The sequence below is a fragment of the Callionymus lyra genome, chromosome 2 (assembly GCF_982586985.1).
Source record: "Callionymus lyra chromosome 2, fCalLyr1.hap1.1, whole genome shotgun sequence".
NCBI lineage: Eukaryota > Metazoa > Chordata > Actinopteri > Syngnathiformes > Callionymidae > Callionymus > Callionymus lyra.
In genome coordinates, this window is record NC_141819.1 from 43,057,207 (window position 1) to 43,085,155 (window position 27,949).

Consider the following 27,949-nt stretch of genomic DNA (forward strand, 5'->3'; position numbering starts at 1 on the left):
TCTCTCTAGATCTACAAAGTCACAGCCTTGACTCGTCTATCTACTTCCTGAAGGCAAACACACAGCAGCTCCTGCGACATGACAATCACTCATGCAGAGAACACCACGTTGAATGAGAGCGACTCCAGCCCTGAACCAGCAGACCTTTGATGTTTAAATCTCAACAAAATAATTTGTTTTTTTTTCCCTCTTGTTGTTCCACAAGCATATTTATATCTGCTCACATACACAAAGAGCTATTAGAATGCGTCACTTGGATTTCAAAACAATTCCCACCAGCAGAGAATAAAACTGTTCTTGGGGAACAAAAGACTTTCCAGCGTCAGATGTATGGCCTCGGAGGAAAAAACATCAGGAAAAATGTGTGTGTGTGTCTGCATGTGTGACATTGAAGTCGTTTTATCAGTCTGCACACACAGTGCATCGCCGGGAGACGTAGCAGGTCACACAGTTAACCATTGTTGTAGTGATGACAGGCGGCGGGCGGCGGCTCCGAGTACAAGGTGGCAGCCTGCGGGGGCTGGTGTTGACTAGTACTGCTCAAACACACACACACTCATACGCACACACAAAGAGAAGGTTTGTTTGTTAGGTTTGGTAACACGGATCTTAATTCGACTGCACTCGCCTTTCATCCCAACACTTACGATACCAATACGAATAATACCAGGAATCTCATGACATCAAGACTTGGAGTGCCAAGTGTTCAGTCATCTGCTGGAAAGTTATAATCTCAGCGGTCAGTGTTTGATGAAACCAGATCATTCCAGTATTAGCCGCTCATAACCACAAAAAAAACATTGAAGATACAAAAACACTTTATTTTCAAACAATCCCTTTACTTTTTGATAAATTAGAAATAAAAATAGCCACAGTTAATGAAATCCAAAAGCTAATTTGGACCCATCTTCAAAAAGGGAACCAGAGTGATGCCTCGGCCTTCGCCCACCTATACCTCCCAGGAATGTAACAGATAGAAACGTAACAAAAGTGTCTCAGAGGGACGCGGGCCCGCGACGGCGTTGTGTTACACTGTGAAGGCCTGCGACAATGTAGTGGCTGATTAATCATTGATGCAGCTGCTGGTGTGACTTTCAGTTCAACGGAGACGAAGAGAAAAGGTGATGATGCATCTTTTTGGGGGACCAGATGGAGGCTGCAGGAGTGACAACCATGCTTCAATGAAGAGACGCGTCTGTTTCACTGACCAGTCCACACTGAGTAAGCATTTCATTTAAAAGCATTGGGTTTTTTTGTAATCAATATTAGTTAATAAAAAATAAAACAATCAATTTTCAGCTCCACCTGGTTGACTCTTTTAATACAACTAGGATGCTACCATGCTTGTCCCCCTTAAACAGTACCAGTAATAATTTGAGAGAATCTTACGATCCACAGACGAGTCTCTTCATCATCATCATCAGAATTGCTGCCCGATGTCCAGTAGATTAATACAGAATTTTCCAAGAATTTAAAGCAGCTCATGGAGTCTCAGTTTTCTCCACCCGGAGGTTTTTGAGGCACATTTGATTAAAACACGCAAAAATCACACAAAACCATCCTCTTAGTCTGTTTGTTCCCACGAACGTCCGGAAGATAAAAAAGAAGGTGGAAGGAACAGGTGGTGCTCTTTCCTGCTCCCTCCTGTCCTGGGCTGTCCTGAGGAAGGTCTCGCTCCTGTTCAGTTGGTCCTCAGCTGGTAATCTGTGGAGGATACATCCATTCTGTTAACTAGAGATTGTTTTAACCATTACATCTGACAGTATTCTTGCAGACCATGTAGAAACATTCCTATAAGCTAAATGACAATGTCTCTTTGTACCTTCAATAACTACTAAAACTATAACTTCTGAATTATTTTCCTTTCCTTTGTTCCTTGTGAGCACGTCTTGTCTGTCAGAAGGGATTAAAATATATTTTATTTCAATTGATCTTGAAGTTTGCTTGTGGTGTTATGAAGCCACGCGGATGATCAACAATCAACATTATTTATGCTTGATTTAGCCTCCAATCATTTAGAGGAAAATTTGCTCAAACCACTTCATTAGTGTTATAAGTAGTGTTTGATACAGACTGTTGTTTCATAGACTTTGCAGCCACTTTCTTTGGCCTCTTGCGTGACCGAGTTTGACGTCTATTCTTCAACGCCGCCACAAGAGTCTTGCAGGACTTTAGCGGAAACATACTTGGATAAATATGCCTCTCAGGTTAATGGAAGGTCTGAAGAGGAAGTTTCAGTGGAAGATTTAAGACTTTTAAGTGAGGCTGAAGTGTTTTTTCTTCAACCAACTTTTTAGATCATTTATTTAGGTGAAAAAATATTTAAGATTTCATAGGGTTTTTTTTGTAATATATATCAGTTTTTTTTTCTTGTCTTACAGTTTCCAGCACCATCTCATTGACTTCCATAGTAAGACAAGTGAAAATACAGCAAAATAAGAAAGAATTAAATGATTAAATGTAGATTTACATTTACGTATAGATCATGTTTTTTAATAAAACCATGACTTTTCCTTGTTCAATGCCCCACCTCTCTGGTTTCATTTAGAACCATTTACATACAACACAATAAAGTTTGATGTTGTTTTCCAAGTGCTCCACCGATATGATTGACACGTAGAGGACTATTATAAAACTATATGCTGATAACAAATGAATGGAGCCAGAGAGGTGTCAATGCCATGTTTTTAATATTATTATTATTAAAAAACAATTAAAGACAATTGCAATTGAGACAATATAAACCACCAACAGTTTGATTTAGTCGGTCAAATTATGCAATTAATTGCGATGAATGAATTGGTGCTTAACATTTTTATCTCATTCAATACATTTCCATCACAGTTTACTGTTTCTGTTTGCAAGTTATGTTTCTGTTAAATTATTTTTTGTGTTGGTTTTCTTGTCACAACCTAAAGGGTCAAACATCTGTTGGTCTGGTGAATATAATAAAATTTTCTTGTAAAATTCCAGCACCTTGTATAGATAGATGTTTTATTTGTATTTTCTAATGACAATGGGACACATCAAAATGCAGCCCTGCTGGTGGACACTAGGCGGGATTAAAAGTAGATTAATTAATCATATAACTTAATTACAGATCATTATTACTTAACCTTTAAATAAATTATATTTATTTTATTGATATTTAGTTCTTGACAGCACTAGTTATGTATGCAATTTTGAATTGAGGTTTTTCTACACTCAGATTATACTCGGAGCTTCTGAAAGACTGAATGTATCCATGGATATCTCAGGATGAATCTGTGGCCTAAAGTGGAGAACAAGAAGTACTGGCAAGTAAGAAAGTTCACACAATCATACAGTTTGCACTTGAATGCATCATCCCTCGTCAAACTTTTCCTATTGCTCTGGGTTTTTTTGGGAGGGGTGGATTTGTGGCACTGAGAACAATAGAGGAGTTCCAGAAAATCAAAGAAAAACAAATAAAAGAGTCTTAAGATGTAAGTAAGTAAGTAAGTAAGTAAGTAATTTTTATTTGTATAGCGCCTTTCCTGACCAGGGTCACAAAGCGCTTAAACAATCAAAACAATATTCAATAAAGTATATATTTTAAAGATCAAGATAAAACTGATAACACAACAGGAGTTCCAGAAAATCAAGTAAAAGCCTGAACAAATAGAAACGTCTTAAGATGTTTCTTAAAGGAGTCAGTAGACTCTATCAAGCGCAGAGATAGAAGAAGATCCTTCCAAAGCTCACGAGCAACAGCTTGAAAAGATTTCTCTCCTCTGGTCCTGAACCGTGTGCGAGGAACCATCAGTAGATTCTGATCCACAGACCTCAGAGCCCGAGTTGGGGTGTAAGGCTGGATCAGATCACTGATGTAAGGAGGAGTCTGACCACGAATAGATCTTAAAGTAAGAACCAGAATTTTAAAATTGATCCTGAAAGAAACTGGCAGCCAGTGAAGAGTTTTAAGGATCAGAGAAATGTGAGTTCTTCTACTAGAGCGGGTCAGAATTCTCGCTGCAGAGTTTTGAATCAACTGCAGGCGAGACAGCTCCTTCTTGTTAAGACATGAAAACAAACTGTTAGAATAGTCCAGACGAGAAGAAACAAACGCATGGATAACAAGCTCCAGATCATGTTGTGACAACATTTTCCTAAGTTTAGAGATTTTTCTCAGTTGAAGGAAACAGTTTCTGGTCAGTCTTCTGCAGTGTTGAACTAGAGACATGTCTTTATCAAATACAACACCCAGGTTTCTCAGGCTCAGTTTGACAGACTGACCTAAGTCACCCAAGTACTGACTCAACCCTGGAATCTTATCACCAGGAGCAATAACCAGAGTTTCAAGTTTGTCCAAATTTAGCTGCAAAGTGTTTTCACTCAGCCATAGTTTGATTTCTAGCAAACAATTGACTAAGCTGTCTGGGGCCTCTGGGGCTCAGTTGGATCAAAAGAGCAGTAGAGCTGGATGTCATCAGCAAAAATGTGGTAAGAGACATCAGGAAATCTCTGAATGATTTTTCCCAGGGGAATCAAGTACAGCAAAAAAAATAAAAGGACCTAGAACAGAACTTTGAGGGACCCCACACAACAGATCCGCAGATTCAGACGTCATTTGATTGGCATATACACTGAAACTGCGCCCAGAAAGGTAAGATGAGAGCCACTGTAACACAGACCCAGACAGTCCCACTTCATCCCTCAGTCTGATCAACTGTGTCAAAGGCTGAGGACAGATCCAAGAGAACCAGAACAGTGAATTTACCCGAATCAGCCGACATCATGATGTCACTGGACACTTTCAATAAAGCTGTCTCCGTAGAGAGATGTTTACGGAAGCCAGACTGAAACTTCTCATTGAATGTTGCTCTGATCCAGGAACAAAGACAGCTGCTCAGACACCACCTTCTCCAAGATCTTGGACAAGAAAGGGAGCTTAGAAATAGGCCTGAGGTCAGTCGGTCTAAGTCTGGCTCCACAATGACTTCTTTAAATGATATAATTAAATAGTTTTAAGGTGAATTTGACTTATATTTACTAAATATCTAAATGAAAAATATTTGGATTAAGTAAACAACTATTTAAACAAACAGTGAACTCCCATCTGTAAAAATCTCAGCTGCTTTGCTGATTAATGAAGTCTCACCAACACTGATCGTCTCCTGTCATGTATAAGTTCTTGAACCTGTGTTGGCTTTAATCAGAGCACGGCTGAAATCTCCCTCTCGGTCCTGATGCTGACAACGACGATAAAGAGAAATCGGATCATGTCTCAACTCTGCTGCTGAAGCCACAGCAACGTGAGAGGAAGTCTGGCAGAGGCTGAGTGCCAACCTGAACCCTGGAGGGTTGTCCGTTTCTTTTAAACCTCCAAACCATATTCTAATTTATTAAGCATGTTTTATTGCTAAATGAAGGCCACACTAAACCAAAGAAATGTACTTCAGATCAATAAAGTTACAAAATTAAATCACTCAAGGGCAGATTCAATCCCTCGACTACAACCCAGCACAAAAGTTCATAATAAACTCATCAAAAGCAGAGACAAACCAGAAACCACAGTTCTTATAATGAACGTATGAAAAACATTTGAACACCTCAAACAGAGAATAATTCAGGTTGTCAATTTATTATCATAACCAATAATTTGGTGTTTTTCCCTATTATTATTTTTCTCATTTGGAATCTTTTTCTGTCTATGTTTTACAATGATCCAACAACTTGCCATAAAAAGCAATACTGAATTCATGTATTATATAAAATATTATTATTATGATTATAAATGGGCATATTTTTGCCATGCATTTTCCCATGAGAAGAAAACAACTACAACCATGTCATTAAATAAATCCTGAATTACAAAAATAAAAGTTGGTGATTAATAGCCTTTTCATAATTTTTTAAATATATATATATATATATATATATATATATATATATATTGTTTATGATTGATTCTTTTGTTTAAACATATGTCATAAAACCTAAAACCATTAACCTAAAACAATGTAGTGATAAACTGACTAAAGTGTGGTAAGACTTGAGGGAGATGAAGGGATTTTGGGCACAAGAGAAAACTTCCTCACACTGAGACTCATTGAACAGTTCAATATTACAGCGCCTGAGTAACATCAGCGGTGTGATAAAAGATTTCTTGGCTCCTTCTCCCCTGCTGTCCGACTGGATTGTGATGGATGAGGCGGGTTCATTCACAGGGCAAGATTCCAAATCTACACATCCCTGTTGACCTTCTCCTCCACACAGCCCCGACATGGACACATAGGGACATTCCACCGGATTAAGAAAGGCAAATATTAAGCGGCCCACGCGATCGCCCAACCGGTCAGACTTCAATCCGTGATGTCATTCAGATCCCCAGAGGCGGGAGAAGGTAATGGATATGACTGATGTCGCACATTCAGGTTCAATCCTCGGGCACAGAGCAAGGCAGAGAGACGGATTCTGACACGGATCTCTGAAGGAAAACTCTTTAAACTCAAACCAACCTTCACTCAACAACATGACTATTTATTGTGGTTAACAACAGCAACACCTCTATACTTGCTGTCTAGAATCTTACACAGACAGGCGTGCTAAACTTGTTGATACTGAAAATGACGATATTTTGTTTTACTTAACACTTAAGAAAGTATCTTTTTGCTGTTCCAACATTTAATTTATTTATTACTATAACATGTTTAAATAAAATAAAAATAAGGAAAAGCATGTCTTAATGTTGAGATTTAATTATATTACTATTAGTGAGCACATTGTAATGTTGTTTTATACACTGAAATATTGATAGTGACAGTTATGGCAAAACACAAATGCATATGTGGTCTAGTTGTGACTAACATGTGTTTGTGCAAAGCAGGACATTGTGTTCTTACCTCCACTCTGTGTGATGTATCGCACCCATGGCAGCGCCTGGTACCCGCTCTTCTCAATGATCTTCAGGTATCTCACCTGACACACAAACAAACATGAGCTCGCGTCAAAGACATTTTCACTAATCATATATGGATACATTTACATAATAATTGTGTTACTTTACACTTTTATATCAAAGAAAAGTATAAAAACAAGTAACAGAGAATATTTTCATATGTTCTATTTCATCACAGAAATGTTGTGTTTAAAAAAATATATATAATATATATAATAATATAGTTGTTCCTGAATTACCTTACCACACAAGTGTTTGTTTGTTTGTATATTTCTCGGCTTGTTAACAGCAGAACTATGTTTTGGTTAATTAGTTAGGAGGGATGTTAAATTGATTAATTGGTTGGATGACCTTGTATTGGTATGTTGTTAATCGGTGGAAGAAAGATCATGTTGAAGTGATTGAGGTGATCCTGCTGGCTTCATCAGACCTCGACTGTATAATGCTCAATCTACCTTTGGTCATCAACGGTGGGTAGCGACTGTTATACCTTCATTTGTTACACAATAAACATGAAAGTATGACAACAGACCATGAAGACATTTGATGAACAGAACAGCACATATTTGTGTAAGAAACATCCAAGTCCCACATTCTGTCATTCATTTTCTAATGATTTCAATCTCCTAGTTAAATGTTCAATAAGATGCTCAAACCAGTCATTTTCATCCTACTGTACTGAGATCTAATTTGAAATGAAAAAATAAGACTGAGAAAGTGTGCTGGAGATGATTCCCACCTGGATTCCAGACATGGTGAAATATGGGATCTCAAAGTTGACTGTGATTGGTCTCTTCCCATCCAGCTCATCTCCATCTACACTGGGAAGCCCGAAGTGTGCCCTCATCATGTACTCCTTCCCTCCCTGCACACATAGACACGCACACCAGAATGAGATTTTGACATGGATACACCTCGGCTTCCACCGAGGAGCTTTAGTTCGGCTGATGAATTCTGTTCCCAGATGTCGGACTCCAATTACAAGCAGGTTGTCTGCTACGAAAACAAAACAAACTTTATATTCATGAGGAAATTAGCAAAGTCCCGTGTCGTATCATGGCGGGTCACATTGCTATCCCAGAAATAACGAATGTAAAGAAGTGTGTTGGTCATGGCACTATAAGAAACTTTATAAAACAGGTCAATAGAGAAGATGGAAGAGGAGGTGTGAAGAAAGACATGCGTCACTGACGCTCAGCACTTCTCCGCGTCATGATTGAAAACATCATTCAGATGAATTCATCTCAGCAGTGGCGGCCATGTTGGCATCACAGGGACGATTGTGTTCGCGGCAGGTTGATTGAAGCGTCTGAAGCTCCTGCTGTATGGAGCCGGATCACAAATTCAATTACATTTCTATTTCCTGTTGGTTAAAGGCTGATAACCACAGGAAGAGATAGCAGCAGGGTTTCAAAGTGACGAGCCATTAGTTTAATTTAGATTCTAATTTAGATCCACATCAGGAACTTCAGCTGAAGTTGCACAAATAATTGGGTGTCCGAAACTTTTCCAGAGTTACTCCAGCACTGGACTTTGTAGCTGGATTAGAATTCCCCAACAAGATTACTTCTGGGCATTGAAGGTCATGTTTGAGAGAGTTTGTAGGGACATAGTCTGTGGACTGGGGTACTCAGCATTATTCCAGCAGGACACTAGAGGAGGTCTCTGGGTGGAGGCAGACCTTGGGTAAGCAGTGGAAACTCAAGGTGGTGACAAGAACAAAACAATCACAGCCAGGAAACTTTCTGCTGCACCGTTTTTGACGAGCACCATGACAGATCAAAGGCGCCTTTGTGAGTGACAGCCTGCAGCAGTAGCTTCGCCATCTATCATATCTTTTTTCTTTTTTTTTTCTAGTTGTAAGGAAACACAAGCTGGCACCAAGGTTTCTGATAAGGTTTTTTTTATCAGTATTCCATTACATCAAAGTCCTGGAAATGGTCACATCTTCTGAACCGCCTGTAACTTTTTTATCAATGTGTACTTCCTAAACATTGTTTTTGCAGCTTTTATATTCGTTTGATTTATAGTTATATGTTCTCCAGTGTGTTTTCTTGTTTGTGTTGTGATTTAAATTCATTTACTTGGTTTAAGAAGCTTCTAATGGCATTATTCCCGGTTACTAATCAGATATTCTTTTACATTCTCTAACTAATCAAGTGAAACTAGTGCATTTTTAGTAGCTTTCATGGTTTGGAAAATATCTCACCCACTTTACTCTGAGACTTCTTGTCATAAATATCACCAAAATTAGGATTTTCTACATATTTCTGGCAAGTTATCTCCCTAGTTAACTCACAACATTACATTATCTGGGTTTGTGGTTGGGTGGTTTTTGTCTCCTGCTGAATATATACATCAGCAATATAATCTTGTTCCTGAAATGCACGCTGTGTTTTAACCATCATTTTTGTATTCGTCTGTATCTTAAATATGTTTCCTCTGTGCCTCCACCTACTTTTACTTCAATCACTTTGTGACACACTCCGAATTATCCATCCATTTTCTGCTGCTTATTCCCTTACGGGGGCTGGAGCACATCCTAGTTTCATAGGGCGAGAGATGGGGGATACCCTGGACAGGACAACAGTCTGTCACAAGGCACACAGCGAACAACATTTTCACAAACACTCATACCAAGGAGGTTGATTGGGAACTATGTTTCTAGAGAAAGAAAAAAAACAATAAGATAAATAGAAATGGATGTTTCTCACTAACAGGAAATGACTTGATGTTCCACTGCACAGCGCTTTTCTCAGGAACCCACTTGGCGCTGCCGGTGCTGGTTTTGAACTTGGGCGAGTCTGCGTCACTGGGGACCGGAACCAGAATGGCTACATTGTTGGCGGTGGATCTGCTTTTAAACTGACTCCGAGCCTGCAGGATGACATGGGGACAAGAAGAACATAAGAAGTTCGGATGATGAAGTGAAAGACTTCCCTGTGTGACTGAAGCTAAACGAGTTGAGGAATGATTCTTGAAGAGAGACGGTGTGAGTGTGCGGGTCTGTTCAGGTGAGTGTCATTCATCATTACCTTCACCTTGATCTCCACACGGCTGTGGGAGAACTTTTCAATCACGCTCTCGATCCATATAAGGGGCTTCACCTGTCAGAGCAGAGGAGAGAGTGGACAAGGTCAGAGGAGTCAAGGTCGACCTGGTGGCAGCCACGTCAGAAACAACACGCTGATGTGACTCAGATGAGGAAGAACAGCTCTGTGACTTTTATTGTGAAGCACAAGCCATTTCTGGCTATGTTAACATCCCATCAAAAATCTTCTTCAGTTAAGAATATAAATACACACAAACCAATGGACAATGTCTAGTCATCAATCAACATCTTTTTTTTTGTATCTATCTATCTATCCAGGCTGAGTAAACACTACCTCCACACAAAATTTAATTTAATTTTGCTTCATCATGAAATCAACACAACATGTTATTAAATGTAAACACACTTTGAAATTTAGCCAAAACTTAGATTTTTTTTGTAATTTGTTTCTAATGCAAATCAAGAATACCTGCACAAATGAAACATGCTTTCATCAACCAAATTTATTTTATAATATGGCCACTAGATGGTGGAAAAGAGCTTCCACGTTGAACAATGAAAGCCACCAATTGGAGAAATGTGGTACATAAGCTTAAAGCGATTGAGGGAAATGAAGTATTCTTCATTTGTAGTTGAAGTGTGTTGTTTAGACCCGTCATGCATCTTACTCACTGTGGTGTTGAGGCGGTAGGACATGAGCTCACTCTCGCCGTCGGGTGGGATGAAAGAGATGGTCCTGTCGTTCTCGAAGCGTGACAGTCGAACACACTGATGGAACTTCACATCTTCCAGCTCTACCGTCTTACTCTTTTCTCCTGAAAAAAAAAGAAAAAAAAAAAGATTGAAAGCTTCGCACTAAGCCTCGAGGGCAAAAACAAGGTCAAGGTAATGAAGACTGACAGCCGCACAAACACACCAACAATTTTTTTTCAAACAGTGGATTTCATGTGTCACTAGCCATTATCCCTCACAGGCTTCGTTCATGTCTAAAAAGTCAAGGAGACGTCAACAAAATGTATAGAAAGCCTGTATTAAACAAGGAAGAAGACAGACAGTGAACTCAAATCCAGGAGCTCCTTCCTCTCTATTATTTCTCTGCCACACGCAAACAAACACATGCAGCGCTCCTTCAAAACACACAAGCAAACCTTCATTCTAGTTACATGATCCCACCTTAATGTTATATTAGTTTTTCATTGCAATATACATGTAACACTTCATTAAAATTGTTCTTGCTCTCATGACCTGATATTGAGGAGGACATACAGTTTTTAAAATACTTTTTTACTTCTTAGACATCACCTTTTTAAGGCTTCCCTGGGTCTCCCTGATAACATTTGACCAAATATAGAACAGAGAACTACATGACAATTTTGCTCGTTTAATGTGTATTGTTTATGTTATGTTTGTTTGTGGGGAAATGTAAGCAAGAATGGAGTGAATTAATTAAGTTTTTGTAGATTGTGACATCCTGATCTGAATGGTAATGTTGATCCAAGCGTTCATCGTTGCTCAGGCTTTTTCAGGGTTTAACTCACTCAAAAGTGTGATCTACAGCATCACAAAAACACATACACAGCTGCTGAACTACAAAAGAACAAAGAAACAAGAGTTTTGCAAGGAGCCAAGAGTGGGTTTTAAATGTTGACTCAACGTTTTTTCAAACCCATGACAAGACTCATTTCAGGCTTTTTGAAAGCAAACGTTTCCTGATAAACACCAGCATATCTTCACACATGCTCGTATCTAACAGTCAGATCTATAAACTTAGAGAGGGAGCTTCACTGCACTCTTCCATGGTTAATGGGCGCTGCTGAGCGGCAGAAAAACATAATGAAAGTGGGCCTGAGGAACTCCAGTTTAATCCCTTCAACTCAATAGTCAGCAGAGCGTCCGCACCTGCGGTCACAGGACCAGGAACACGTGTGTTCTTAACCGTGTCGTACACACATAAGATCATACAATGTTCACCTTAAACGCATTACTTTCTATGCTTGAATCAGTGATTTGGCAGCACAGAAGGTCACCTCTTCAACACTGCACAACCCTCACGGAGCAGGACCTTAACGACTGCCTCTTTCTTCTCCTGTCACAGAAACACACTTGTGCATTCAGAGCTCCTGCGCCGGGAAAAGGATCAGCGGCTTGGGACATTGCTTGTCATTAGGTGGACCTGAGGGAGCCTGGGGGAGAGGGAGTGGGGCGAGTGTGCCTGTGAGAGTCTGTGAATGTGTCGGGGGATGGATGAAGACGCAACCGTGTCTCCAGGGCTTCACTCTTCAGGCTGCCGCGGTGACTTTAATGGTCAACAGCGAGGGAGAGAAATTAAATCATTCATTTTCTCCCTCTGGGATGGATTCTATCACCACGATAACTTGCCGAGTGAAAAGTAAAACCTTATTAAACACTACTAGACTATTTTGTGACCATCATTAAAGACAAATCAGCTGGGACATTCAAATATGTATATTTGCAGCTTCTGCTGCTGGAGGCCCCTTGACTGTAACTTAACAGCCCTAATGTTCGTATGAATGATCACTTACACATTTTGGAAGCCGTTTTAAAGAATTCAGTTTTATTATATACATTTTATCTTGAGCTCAGGGTAGCAGAGATTCTGCTTAAAATGAGAGCCTTTTTAGCGTCTACCGCAAATACTTCTCGGAAATTGATTTCACAGATTCAAGAGCCGTAACTTTTCTGCCACCATGTTCTTTTACCAATATCATTTTACAAAAACAAACCTGCAAATAACCCGACTTGCATTTCTATTTTTCTACGTCACATGGAAGTTCAAGTGTGAAAAATGTGACATCAGGTAACTTTTACTTGTGTTTACAAAGCAAAAGATTACAAAAAGCCTAATAACTACGCTCTTATAACTGTTGGTGGACCACAAAAAGCAATTGCACCATCACTGCATGTAGAGTAAAATGATCTTTTTGAATTTGAAATAAAATAGAAAACAAAAGTTCTACAAAGCCTTGCTAAACCAGCCCAGCTTGATTATGATCTATATATATTGGAGTTTTACTGATAATTGCACCAATGATTTATGTGGTAGAGATGGTATTGATAGCCGTTCATTTTATTTTTCATTAGTTTAACTTAAAACTAAGAACATTTCTTGTTGTACATTTAATAGGGTGGTTTTATCATATTTACATAACATACTGTTTATGAATATTTGTTTTTAATTGGTTATGTTAAATGTATATACAATTGAAAATATTTGATAAAAATAATAATATTAAACTTCTTTATTATTGTTTCTTGTATCAAGTCCATTTCTATTCATCGCTTCTTTGTCTTGGCCTTGACAGCCTCTCACAGCAGTCCCAGTAAATTGGGCAAAAGATCTACTTTAAAGTGGGGTCAGCAGTGAGGTGTCATGATGCATGAAGCAGAGATAGAAGTGTCAGACTTAAAGACCTTTCTAGCAAAGTAAGGCAGATCAGATGGATGCTGAGGAGAGACTTTGTTGAAGTTGGCGTGTTTGAGATGGAGACACCAGGAAAGACAACTATCATGGCTGTGGTAGATAAGCAATTACAGGTAACAGCTAAAACCAGGGAGGATGATCGAGATTCTAGTGCAGGATTATAAATGAAAGAAGACAGAGAGCAAGGAAGGCGAGTCTACACACAATATAAAGGTCGTAAACGACCTTTTCATTACCACCCGAGTTTCAGCTTCAATATACTTTGGTGCAGCTTTATGTTTCTCCAGCAGAGGGCAGTGTTAACTGGCAAATGCGGCCTCTTTCTTTCAGACGTTGGTAAAAAGTCAGACAGTGAAATGAGATGTAAAACCGAGCAGGATGAAAGAAAAACACCTTTCTACATGTGTACAAACAATTGGAGTATTAATGCAATGCAATGGTTTGATCTTTATTTCTCATCATTATTTCTGGCAAAATGTTGTTTCCCAGGCTGACGTGCACAGCAGGGGGATTGTGGGCTGCAAATTCAGAGACCCTCACCTTTTTATCTGCCCGCGCTGAAGCCTGAGGGGAGGATTAACTAAAAGACGGCCAGACAGTTGCAGAGTAAAAAGGTAATGCAAAGTAAAAAAAAAAAGGTGAAGCTGCAGGAGTGAAAGAGTGAGAAAAGTAGAGATGTGGGGAAAGAGATTAGAAAACGGAGGCAAGTGTGAAGATGGAGGGGCTCAGACAGAAATGGAGAGGTCAAGGCAAGTTCGGGTAAACACGCTGGTGGATCTAAAGATTCTTTTGTGCTCAACCTTTTCTTTTCATCTTTATTGATCAGCCATTCCGGATCATGAGATTCAATCTGTGATGATATTTGAGGAGAGACGACCTGGACAGGCGACCCGTCTTTCAAATAAACAGCAGAGCAGACGCTACTTTGCTTTATTGTAGACTCTTAAGGAGAATTTTTAAAAACAGCAGATTCTTATTTTATTAATGACTCAATTTCCCTGTCCATTTATTTGTCAATTTAAATGAACTAGTTTAACAAATATTAGGCTTTTTCATCTACTGATGTCATGAAAATGTATTTCCTTAAAAAAAAAAACTGTACCAAAATACAATTACAATACAGCATGACCAAACATTTGATATTCTTTTTTACGGACCATAAGACCACCTCGTAGAGATACAGTGAGGAGCTCACTCATGTGGGAGAGGCTCAGTGTAGAACTGCTGCTACTCATCAGTCCTTCAGGACACCAGGCCAAGTGAGGCGTAACTGGCAACTTGGAGGAAACACCAAAATAGTAGCACTCAAAATGCTGTTACATTTAATATATTTCACCTTAACTAAATAATCTATGGGGGGAGGGTGAAAATAAACCATGAAAGTCATTAAAAAAAAATATTTTAACGAATAAGTCGAACATTTTTAAACTGCATATACCACACATGATGTGACATGCTCTATACATTTTATCTGACAGTCTTGAGTCCATCATGTTGTGCGTGCAGGGTCGCTGTAAAAGCATCTAGTAAAAGGAAGAAGGTGTAATGCAAGATGTGTTCGTCCTTCAAGAGTAATTCAAATGTAATGTAGGAAAAAACACTTACTTCCTGTGATTTCAAACAGAACTTTGTCGTTGAGACCCAGTCTGAGCTCCGGCATCCCAGAAAGAACCACTTTTAGCTTTATGCTGCCGACGATCTCACTTCGCAGCACGCTTCCTGAAGCACTCACCTGCACACAAAAGTATTTGCATCTCAAAAACAGTGAATAATGATGATTGATGCTTCAAATGACTGTTGTGCAACATCCTAATTGAAAGAACCTTCAAAAACCTTCATCTCAAACTTGTTATCTCAAATAACAATTGTGTTGCCTACTTGTCAAAACCCAATTCTTAGTTCATATTACAGCAGTGAAACAAGCTCAGAGCATCATCTAAACAGTCGAGGCCAAACCGTCAGAAAAGACCCTCAGGGATTTTCATGTCAACATAGTTTATTTAAGGTATTTTTTTCCTGGAACTAATTTACTATGTTGCAAAAAACCTCTTCACACCTCAATTGCTGCCAGTTCATTAAATATTCTAGCAGAATAATATTACGGTTGTGGACTTAAATTACCAAAAAAGCATCATCCAATCATTGCATTCAAAATGATCAAACGTTGTCAATCAAATTTAAATGCCGTCCCCCTTTTCAGCGCGTCGATGCTGCACAGCTTTGGTGTAATAGTGACATGTCCACTAGAGCAGTTCTCCCCAACCTTTTTCGCACTTCAGACCGGTTTAATGTCGGAAAATAAATGACAGAAATAAAATAGTACGCTCTGCAGTTAAGTGCACAAAAATACATCTCAACATAATACCTTAATTAGAAATAGACCTGGGCTGGTTACCTGCAAAACGATGGTCCAATATATAGTTTTTGTTTCACTCTACTTTACTTTTTTCTGTAAACTAGACCAAAATAGTCCCTTGACGTGGCAAGAGTCACTCATATGACTTTTATAATGTAAAACAACTTCCAGAAAGTTATAATCAATAAAACAGAAATTAAATAATGTATTTTCACTCTTTGTGTGGCCCGGTACCGCTGCCGGTCCCTGCACCACTGCACTAGAGGTTTTCTCTACTGACTACTAGATCTGCCCTGTACATCCTCCCAAATGGACAGAAAACCTCATCTTAGAAACCTTTGCTCACAGTGGATACACAATAATATGAGATATAAGTAATAGTAACTTGTTAAAATCTCACCAGATTTACACCACGTTACCACAAAGAAATATCCATCTGAACTTCTCTTGCTGCATGAGGTTTTCTTAAAAAAATCCTTTTGGATTTTAATTAGGCTGTTTAACAGCCTTTAGATCTGTGAAGACTTAAAAGGAATGTGGACATCGTCACTCTCACACATCAATCAGCATTGGAGAGTTTCAAGGTTTTAATAGCTAGTACATGTGAATAAATGATGACAAACATGTCCAATGGATAACTTTCCAGCTCCTGCCGTTTAAAGGAATGAATCTGAGCAAAGCCTCCTGCTGCTAAACATATACCAACGCGAGGAACACCCCAATCGCTCGTGCTGCATTTAGCACCAGACTCACAGAGAGAAAATCTCCCAGCATGCCATCTGAGGAATGAAAGTGGTTTCTGTGAAAGAAATCTTTGGTCACAAAACAGGAAGTTACAGCGGAACCGATCATCTTATATTTTCACACCACAGTTCTTCTCCGTCTTTGAGAAGCTGCTGTGATAAAAAGCACATTTTAGGCAAACATGTTTAAAACAGAAAGAAGCACTGATGTAGTAAAGTTCTTGTTTGTTGCGGTTCCCCCTGACTATGATGTTTTCGCAAGAAAATCCTATTTTAGTTTCCCGATTGTTTTCAGTTAAATCTACTATTTTAGGCTTGACGTATGTTTTTGGAGCTGTCTCTAACATTTTATTTGTATTTTATATAGATTTCTAAATGTAAAAGCCAAATGTATGAAACGTGATGTAGAAATGGATTTGATTGATTGACTGATTGATTATGTGAAACAAGCATACCAACAGATTGACAGACTCGATGACGTCCATGAAAACCTCATTCTTTCTGTACTTGATGCCCTCTGACCTCCAGGAGACGGCGTTGGTGACGGTGGCAGGAGGTCGAACGGACACAAGCTTGTGACCCTGCTGAGTGATGTACCTGGAGGCCAGAAAAGAAAAATTGGTCAAAGCCCTCAGAGGCCATTTATCATATTGTGATTACGTGTCAAGAATGAAGCAAATAAATAAGTCCAGCGTGAATAAATTAATGATTGGCATTTGTGCTGCCTGATGATTATTCATTTGTGTAATAGGGAAATTGATATTTACATATCAATTGTGACTTCAGCTACATATGATAATGTCAGCATTTGTTTACGTGACAGTGATTTATGCTGCTTCGCTGTAGTCAACAACAGCTTGTGATGAAGTGTCCGGGGACAGAAGCAATATTTGTATTGCTACATTTATTAGCAAGATATGCATGCAGGTGAAACCCAAAAGTAAAAGTTATAATGTATAATAATAACTGTGTGAGTTTAAAAAAGTGCAAACATAGTGTATGTCAGAATGTTCCCTATAAAGTCAAAGATGATTTAGATAGAGAACAGTTAATTATTACTTAAATTCAAATTAGCTGTACACACACACACACAAAAACACAGCTATCCCTCATCAGAATGATGGATTCCTTCAAAAGACATATGGATCTAGATCGTAACCCAGATTTCGTAATTCATTGTTGAAATTAAATTCTGCAATCCTCCATTTGCTGTGAAGTTTTTTCTGCACTCAAAAGATCAAAGAACTTCATCTTGACAAAATGTCAGATGGTTAAGGAATAAAGATCATCACATCAAATGGTACCACGTATTTATGATTGGTTATTTAGTAAAGAAATTATTTATTTAAAACATAACAGGAACCACACAAAAATCCCAAAACAATAAAAAACAAAATGTTTATCAAATCATCAAGTCCAGAGAAGAACAAGAATTTGGCTCTAGTAGCAGCACATATATATGGGTATAAGACCCCTGATTTACAGTATTTTCCAACAACCAACACACACACACACGCTGCATATTTAGATTAATAGTTTGATTGACAAAATTAGCTTAGTGTTTGTGGGCTAAGAATTCAGGTAAAAGTGAATTTTCAGGAAATATCTTGGAAATAAATTCTTCACTTTTGAATTACTTAACTTTACTAACATGTAATGGATGATCCTCACATTATATACCCGGGGGAGATCATTAATAAGGCAACAATAGGAATAGACAGTAAAAGTTAAAATAGCAACAAAAAAAAAAAAAGAATCAATAAAAAAAACTGCCTAGATTATACATCAAATGGGTAAAGATTTCAAAATATAATAGAAAGTGGAATAATAAATATTATTCAAAGATTTCACATTTGAATGCGTGCTGGTAAAACACCATTACAACAGTGAAAATTCAAGTTCATTGGATATTTTCCTAACAACCGTGTGTCACTCTAAAGCAAGTTCTGTTTTGTGGCAACAGATCACTCCATATCCATAACAGCTTGAACGATGCGTTAAATTCACAATGGGGTGAATTTTAACATTATAATAAGAATATATAACATCCACATATCATGCATGACACTCAAGAATGCACATTAATTGACGTTGAAGCCTGAACACATACTTGTGTCTCACCAGGCGCGTGTTAATTCAACAGAAAGTTTGTGCTCAGGTTGAAAAGGTCAGGGACGCTTTAGAGAGCGAGCGTGTCACAAGTGTGCGAAGCCACAGACGTGACATGCGTGTCTCCTCGGAGAGAGGATCAGCGCCTCGGCTCTTTCTGTCTCACTGTCCCTTGTGCGTTCATTATGCTGCTTATTATCTGCCTGCTCAGATGCCAAACACACACATCCTCCACTTAACCTTGATGCACAAACATCATACTCGATGAAATCCAAACTGTATTCAAGAAACATTTCAGGCAAGAAGTGGGTTGAAGGATGAGGCAAACACGTGTCAGAAGTTCGCATAAAGTGCAAGGTGGAAGGAAGAACATTAGTGTGTGTGTAGGTGTGTGTGTATATTTTACAATTATACATTAAGTCCTCATGATATTAGAGTAAAAGTATGATGTAGAAAATGCTACAGACAGCTAAGCAACAATTTTATTTTGATCACATGTGCATCAGAACGTTTTATTAATTAGACAATTTACAAATAACTAACTATTAACTATTACAGTCTCTCTCACACACACAGCCAAGTTAGAGTCATCAAATCACCTCTCAGTTTTTGGACTGTGGGTGCAACAATCTGAGGAAAATATGAATCCTCCTCAGTACTGATGCTTGTAGGCTGATTGTTCAAGTCATTACCCACACAGAAAATGAACTAAACAGGAGCACATCACGTTGTGTTAAGTGAGAGCCTCAATAAATCAACCACTTGAGCATGTGAAGAGAGGTGCATCACCACTTTGGGATTCATTAATTCAGATTGGAGTGCAGCAATTATGTTTTTGCATGCACTCATTTGATGTGCAAATTAAAAAATGAGTGAAGCTGCACTTTTAATGTTTTATCAAGTATGAAGCTCCTACAATTACATTTTTATGCATGACACCAAAACAAGAGACATGCTATCGACATACTTACAGTCCATAACTGCATTGGCTCATAATCGGTTTGCAACTTATAATCAAACCACACATACAATTAAAGAGGGACAGATATTATTTAAAACGTTTAATTTCAAAAGAACCCCTGCATAGAATTCTTTTCTAAAACTGTCCAGCATTAATTCTGACTTTTCCACATTGTTCTTTCAAAGTGTACATAAAGAAGAGAGGGAGGGAAAAGGTCAGTTTGGCTGGATAACCTATTTGATTGACAGTGTTTTGACAGTAGTGTACTTCCTCAATTGACTACAATTCTAAGAAAGTTTCATCAACCGGCAATAATCCAGGTGTAAAGGGGATTTTAAGAAATGATTCTCAATACTCCCAACCATCCTTTGAATGTGCTGTAAGAATGTTTCTTACTCTTGTAGGATCTTGCTGTCAGTCGTCTGTGGAAATCCAAAATCCATGACTTCATCCATCAACTCGTAGACTGTTACAAAGTTGTCGCGGATACTCTCCTCCTCCAGCTCTTTAAAGTACTCCTTAAATACCTGCACACAAAAAATATATTCTACCTCATTAGGGTCATTTTATAAGAAGATGTCTGAGATTGACACTTTGTTGAGAGTGTTTTGTTCTCAAAGAGATGGACCAGTACCAGAGAGAATTCTACTCCAGCAGGGCTGCCATTTGTCTTGGGTCCTGTTCCTGTCCTTTCTTATCATCCTAACACTTTGTTGGACACGTTTTTTCAGCACAGCCAATGTCAATTAGGTTTTCTCAGCCAGAGAATCTCAAATTCACGTGGAAATGTTTCCACTGCAACTCACAGAGGGATATTGTACTGGACAAGATTATGGCAACTGTGGTCACCATCATATTAAAACAGAATTTAACAAAAGAGCAGTAAAATCTTTGGGGATAAACAAGCTGCAGTGATTTTTGAATCATTTGGTGTTCAATGTTGATAGGCAAGAAATGTTCCTCTTCCACTAGTGGACCATCATAGTTAAGGGGAGTGACTTGTACATCCAGGAGAGGCTGAAGGAACAACTGCACACAGAGTCTGGTTCTGTTCTAGGTTACTGCATGTTAAAAGGATTTTTTTTCTCTCCAACATCGGTCATTATGATATTTTTTCATCAAGTGTAGTTTAAACTGAAACGTCTTCTCATGTATTTTATGATAAAGCACTTAAAACTAATTTAACTCAATATAACTAAAAGTTAAAGAGCATAAATGATTGTCTTGATGTAAGTAAGTAAGTAAGTAGTTTATATTTATCGAGCGCTTTTCCAGACCAAGGTCACAAAGCGCTTAAACAATCAAAACAATACTCAATAAAATACATGCTTAAAAGGTCAAGACAACACTGAGACAGACAAAGGAGTCTCAGAGAATCAAGGAAAAGCCTGCAAAAATAAAATGTCTTCAGATGTTGTAAATACTGGCCGATATTTTTTAAATACTTACTTGATTTAATTAAAAAAAAAAATTAAATGCTGACTAATTCACTTTTTAAATGATTAAAGAGTGAACACGATCAAAAAATATACATGAGGACATATAATATCATTATCCTGTAATCACAGAAATGACTAAGAAATATCTGAATAAAAACATATACCTGGACGATTTTGTAAAGGAAGGAGTAAACAAGAGCAGCGTTGGCATTTTTCTTGGTCATCGCCACCACTGAACAAAAGTCAAGGATAAATCATTCAAGGGTGACGCAGTAGCAACAAAGCAGGCTCAAAATCACATGCTATATTTTGTACACTTGACCCTGAGATAACACAAGGGATACTACACATTTTCAGGGCTTCCAGTCACCTTGACCCTGGGATAATGGGAAAAAGATTAAAATAATCGTATTAGTGAATAATATAATTTAATTAGGTTTGATATTTGAATCGCACGTGAGAGCCTTTTAATATGTGCTACTACTATTATAACCATTCATTAGCAACATCTAAAGTCGATCTTAATGCCAGTTTACTGCATTTTATTAACGAGGTATAAAGCTTGTATGATAATAAATGTTGTGTTTACAGTTAAATGTCCATAAAGCAATAAAAAAAATGTGTTGATTTTTTAAGCAGACATTTTAACAAGTGTAGGAATTAAATGATTAAAGTCAGGCCAAACTCAAATAGGTTATTTTTTGAGGCCTACCTTGAATCACAATTTTATCAGACTTGACATAAATTATGACTCTGGCTGGAAGATCTAGTGATCACAACAGGGTTCATTTCAAGCTGCAGTTGGAAGTAAAAACCCCCACCTATGGTGCACGCCCGGCATGAGGACTTTTTTTCAAACTAAATTCTGAGATGAAGGCGCTGAAATTAAAAAGGTTGAAAGAATCACATTGGCAATGGAGAACATGGCTACAGGGAGGTAAGGGCTCACTTGTCTAATGTGCTGCAGTGGGAATAACACTTACTCACAACTGCAATATGATGCTGAATTAATAATGTGCAGAGAAGTTTCACTGCAACGGAAAAAAAGGAAATAAAGCACAGCAGCTGCACGTCACAGTGGCTTGTGTTCAATTTTTTAGCTTCCTGTGATGCATGAGGTGATGAAACAGAAGATAAGATGAGGTTGTAGGGCTTCCTGATAGAAGACTTCCTTCAACCATGATGCCATTAAAATATTAATTCCTTTTTAGACTCCATATTACTCCATTTATATATTACAATAATGTTTCCCTTCTGTGCTATCTAACAGGTTATTTTTCTCAACTAAGAAACAAAGCTCTACTTCACCCTATTGATCAAATGTCAATTACCGATAACTTTATAACTGGATTAAAATGAAATATACTATAATAAGGAATACATTTAAATTATTTTGTGGGTGAACACATTCAGGATACAGTAAAGGTTGCTGTGCTTGATCCACAGGAAGTGGTTGGAACCGTGGGTAACGAGGGGCGTCATCTCCGCCTCCTCCTCTCGCTTCATCAGGATTGGCATGAAGTGGTCGATTTCATTCATGTCTATGTTTCCCCTGTAATTCCGACTGATCAGCACCTGAAAGAACAAACACAGAGAATGGTAAAAGATGGATTGTTCGTTCTAGACGACTGTCCTGGAGTTATGTTCAAACATGAGTAAATGCCTTTTTAATTTGAAAGTAATGCTTTTAAAAGTATTAAATTGTTAGTCATGTCTTAATTTAACTATGGACCAACTTAAGATCATTTTTTTCTATTTTAGGCCCACAACGTTTTCACTTGTTGTCTTTGGTGAATTTAATTTAGTATTTTATAGCACGCTCATACCATAAACCATTAAGACCAAGACATGACCATATACCATTAAGACCAAGAGAAGACCATATACTGTTAAGACCAGGTCAAGACCTAAACCATTAAGACCAAGAGAAGACCATGGACTGTTAAGACCAAGACAAGACCATAAACCATTAAGACAAAGATAAGACAATAGATCGTTAAGACCAAGACAAGACCATAGACTCATAAGAACAAGACAAGACAAGACCATAGACTAATAAGGACAAGACAAGACCATAGACTAATAAGGACAAGATAAGACCATAGATCGTTAAGACCAAGACAAGACCATAGACTCATAAGGACAAGACAAGACCATAGACTAATAAGGACAAGATAAGACCATAGATCGTTAAGACCAAGACAAGACCATAGACTCATAAGGACAAGACAAGACCATAGACTAATAAGGACAAGATAAGACCATAGATCGTTAAGACCAAGACAAGACCATAGACTCATAAGGAAAAGACAAGACCATAGACGAATAAGGACAAGATAAGACCATAGATAGTTAAGACCAAGACAAGACCATAGACTCATAAGGACAAGACAAGACCATAGACTAATAAGGACAAGATAAGACCAAAGATCGTTAAGACCAAGAAAAGCCAACGGGGGGCCTCAGAAGCTGAGATCAGTATTAGTTTGAACCAGAGAGTAAATGCAATGGTTCCAAATCACTGAGCACACAGAAGCTCACAAGAAACAACCATCAAGGCAACATCCACGTCCGCTTTGTATTAATATTGTAAGAATTCCCTTAAAGATGCAACTAATTTAAATAAAACACACAATGAGTCAGCAGTCTTGCCTCACAAACAGCAGCACAAATCGCACAAATACCGAAGTGAGATCAAAGTGGCGCCGCTTCAACGATCTACATCAGACACAGCTCTCTGTGCACGAGTGTTTGTTGCTGGGGGCACACTGGGTCAGGTACAACAAAGACGGGAGGAAATAAGAAATAGAAAAAGAGGAAATTCCAGCAGAGTAAAGTAATCGAGGAGAGAAAGAGGCCACTGCTCAGCTTCTGTGAGGAGAAGAAAGAAAGCACAGAGCGAAGGGAGCAGAGGTCACTGGAGAAAGAGAATGAAAGAGAAACATTTGCATCAGTGGGGTGACAGATTGCAGGAAATATACCACAAGCTTTGAAATAAGACAGTGACTATTGGAAGTGTCTATTGCATATTGGAATTCATTTATTATACATCAATATTATGAAAACATTTATACTCAGCTATTTTTTGTTGCTTTTTATTAAAACATATACATAAACATAGCTGTATATAAAAAGTAGAATAAAAAATGTTGAAGGAAAACACCTGGATCCTACTCTTCTATGCTAAAGTTAGCGGGAGCAGAGAGACAGCCAGTGAGCAGGGATAAGAACTGATGCACTACAAAGAATAATGTGGTGCGTCGTGACGGAAATTGTTTTCAACACGGAAACATTAATTCTTACCTGTTGAATTGTAAAAATGGCCTATCCTGAATTTTACATTTTGTACTTTAAGAGCTTTTTTCCAGTTAAACAGGAAAACAACCGACATGGCTCAACCTTGGGCAATGCCAAGCGGACACACGTCCGGCTTTCTGCTCAACTCATCCTTTGGGTGTGATATAATATCAGGATATGACAAGAATTAAAAGCACAGTCAAACAATGATAAAACATGATCCCTCTGGTTACTCTGAGGTGTTGTACGACGCATTTTCAGCAGCGATTGCCTCTGTAAGATGATCAGCATCAGAGCATGCATTTCTCTTTAAAGGGATTAAATGTCACTGCTGTAGTCCTATTAATGCCATAGTTTAGCTTAAGAAAACAACACTTTGAAACAGCCACAACGTTTAAGTGTCCTTCGCTTCGCTAACTGCACCAAAACAAACACTTGAACTTGAAAACAAACAAACAAAGCCTGCAGCAGAGGAAGGCGAAGGTAAACATCAGATAGTTGTGTATACCGAGCACAGAGGAACACATCAAACAGTTTCCCTTGTAGAGCGAGCACATTTTCAAGCCTGGCGGTGAGAGCAGCTACTTAATAATGCTCATCTCATTAAAGTCTACTGTGACCATTTCACTTCCAAATGAAGACAACTTTTGGGAGTCAAGTAGCTCCTCACATACCAGCCGTGCAAGTAGAGTGATTGAAACCCCGACTGTGCAGGTGCATGTCCGTATCATCGCAAAGTTTTAAAAAGGTCAAAGAAAAGGAAGAGTGGCTTTGTTCAGGACGACTACAAGGGGGTCTCTGGTAACAACCTGGGGTATTAGTCAAATACATCTTTCTGAGGTGTTGTACATTTATTTGCTTTTTTGTTTACACATTTGCTGTTTATTTCATGATCTACACTATTCTATTGAAACAAGAATTTCGGTTTAAGTTTCCTTGTACTTGTTGTCAATTTTTGTCAAAGATAGATATTTTTTGTTCCGTTGTTTTTTTCATTGGAACTTTAAAGTGAGCAAGTGAGGCATGATATGCTAATGGTAATTGTGTTTTGAGCCGGCTCGAGGAATAATTAAATTACATTCTTGTAGGAAAACGGCTCTTACTAACATACACAGTTGTTGTTGTATCAGCCGTCATAATCGGAACTGTTCAAACTATTTTCAAATTGCAGAACACATTTTTGACATTCTGCAATATTGCAGAACACTGAAACAAGTATTTCTACCACTGGTATGTATCGTCGTTCCACTAAGATGCTGAATTTAGAAGATACATTTATGTTTTATCATCTACATACTTTCCTCTTTACGTTCTATGGAGTCTGCAAGAAAATAAAGCCTCTTGCAACCCCTCCCCACGCCCCCACGACCGCTGCACAAGTGTTGAACTGAATTGAGTGTTTGAGACACATGAAGTAAACACTTGTTTACATGCAGCTCAACTAAAGGCACATTGAAGACTGCAAACTCAACTGGAACCATGATTCTTTGTACTGGCTCACGCCACCACTTGTTCAGCAAACGTCGTCCCTGACTCAAAGGTCTTTTATTCAGTAAGAGTCTGTAGCAAACTAATGGCATCCCGCTAAGTCACCACTTTTAATCAGCTCCTGAAAGGTTAACATCTTGAACAGATCCTCTTTGTCCTAATGGTTAAATAATGGGTTGATATTTAGAGTAAGCAAGACAAATGTTTAAACAGCCACAACCTTTAATCGTTTGTTTTGCTCCTTGTCTGCAATATTTTTAAATATTAGATTGATTGTTGCATTAAACCGTTTAGCGCTGTTGGATCTCCAATGTAGCCAGACAATAACAACAATTATTATGATACTATATTGATTTAGTTGAACATCATGAAACTGGAAGTTATTTTTAGTAGGGTGTGTGAAGATTTAGAGACAAATAAAACATCTACTTTGTTTAGTGCAGAAAGCAAAGAATGTCAAACAGTGGCAAATGGCTAGAGGGTTTATATTCTCCGGCAATGTACTAACTCTTCTTGTTTTTAAAATGTAACAGTCTTGTCTTACAGGACAGGATTTGGAGGTGTCCTGAATATGGCACACTGACTTTGAACCTCTCTTATATAGCAAATACATCTCCTCTTAACCCAACTACAGCAAAAACATTAGAAGGAATCAGATTATAATCTCTAATACTTTACCTTTTACTTTTCTCATTAACCTGGTTTTAACCATGAAAAAGTGAGAGACAACAATGAAGTTATTTACTTGACAATATTGGTATTTCCCCCCAATTGATGACTTTGTAGTCTTCCTTTTCACTGAAAAATTTACAACATAATTTTATCATGAGAATGTGGTAACAGGGGGGAAAAAGGTAACAACAGTAAATATAAGTTTATGAACCATTAATGAACACGACCCAAATACTACCACCACTTAATGATAGTTCAAATTTAACTTACTAATCTTCACTGTATGGTCAATTTCTTTGTAGTAAAATCTTATTTTCCTCACTTTGGTCAACCTTTACATTCTTTCTACCTTTTCAGTTGCTGGAGTTTTGGTGGACAAGTGTGGCTGAGCTTACTGGTTCTTTAAATCAGGCAACCGTTCAAAAAACAAAAAATGATTAAAACTCTTTGGAGGACTCCAGAGATATTCCATGTTTTGTTAAAGGGAGGCTACTAAGAAAGTTTCTTCTTCCCAATCCAAGCAATCTGGGTCACTGTGCCAGATCACTGCAAATTAACAAACTTGAATGCCAGACAATGTCACATCCAGTGAGCCCAAGACAGAAGATGAGCACCAGCAGTGGGTCCACAGAACTTTTGCAGCACTCTACTAAGCCGTAGAGAGTCTGAAACGTCTGGTGCCAGGAAGAAAGGTAAACTACAGATGAACCTACTCGGGCAGCAGGAGACGGTGTGCAACAAAGTGTTCTGTGGAATATTAACTGCTGAAAAACTGGATACAAATGAAACCTAAACCTGACTTTGCTACATCAAAGCAGAATTTGCACACTATTTAAAAGCAACCTGATCTGAATTTGCCCATGTAATCAGAATGCAAGAGGCTCAGCTGCTGGTTCTGACCAGGGAGAAGGCCATCAGGGAAAACCAGCATTGTCCGCCCCAAGCCTCCTTTGATCACGTTTTACCCTTCAGGCTCATGAAAAAGGCTGCTGCTCATTTACAAGCCAAAACTTTTGGTTTGAACGCGTTCCCTTATTATAACATTGAATCATAGACTGGTGGGAGAAGAGGCTGACATTTCTAAGCCTCAGATCTCCGGAGGTAGGACAGCGGTGGTGGAGGGGCAGACTGGGAGGACTGAAGGTGCATGGATTGAGATTTGCCTCGGGCAAGAATGGATTAAAAGATGGAGCGAGAGAATCAGACATTATGGTTCTGAGGGATCGAAAGCTGATAGTGTTGTCAAGCAGATGTGGCTTCGGAAAAACTGCACTTTTTTTAGCATATGACGAACAAACTCAGAGTAGGATGCAGAAACGGATACACTTAACCTCGGATTTCTTCTATTCTGTTCCAAAATATGTTCTCAGAGTTTAAAAAAGGAAACAGTGGGGAGTTGTACATTTTCTCCAAGAAGATACAGACAAGAGGCGTGAATACAACTAGTGCAAGAGGAAATTTAAAAGTCACA

The 27,949-nt window shown here is 38.4% G+C and overlaps 1 protein-coding gene across 1 annotated transcript in view; it reads right to left on the reverse strand.

Annotated features, from left to right (window-relative positions):
* Positions 1-800: 800 nt before the first annotated feature.
* ap1m3 (adaptor related protein complex 1 subunit mu 3) overlaps positions 801-27,949 on the reverse strand; it is a 28,953-nt gene continuing 1,804 nt past the window's right edge. Inside the window, exons 2-12 of the mRNA XM_087785362.1 lie at positions 22,440-22,596; positions 21,186-21,253; positions 19,979-20,109; positions 16,968-17,109; positions 15,019-15,145; positions 10,644-10,786; positions 9,955-10,026; positions 9,638-9,796; positions 7,659-7,784; positions 6,864-6,939; positions 801-1,704 (exon numbers count right to left, since the gene is read on the reverse strand). Coding sequence (XP_087641488.1) covers positions 1,682-1,704; positions 6,864-6,939; positions 7,659-7,784; positions 9,638-9,796; positions 9,955-10,026; positions 10,644-10,786; positions 15,019-15,145; positions 16,968-17,109; positions 19,979-20,109; positions 21,186-21,253; positions 22,440-22,596 — 1,224 coding nt within the window. The 3' untranslated portion in view covers positions 801-1,681. The remainder of the gene's footprint in view (positions 1,705-6,863; positions 6,940-7,658; positions 7,785-9,637; positions 9,797-9,954; positions 10,027-10,643; positions 10,787-15,018; positions 15,146-16,967; positions 17,110-19,978; positions 20,110-21,185; positions 21,254-22,439; positions 22,597-27,949) is intronic.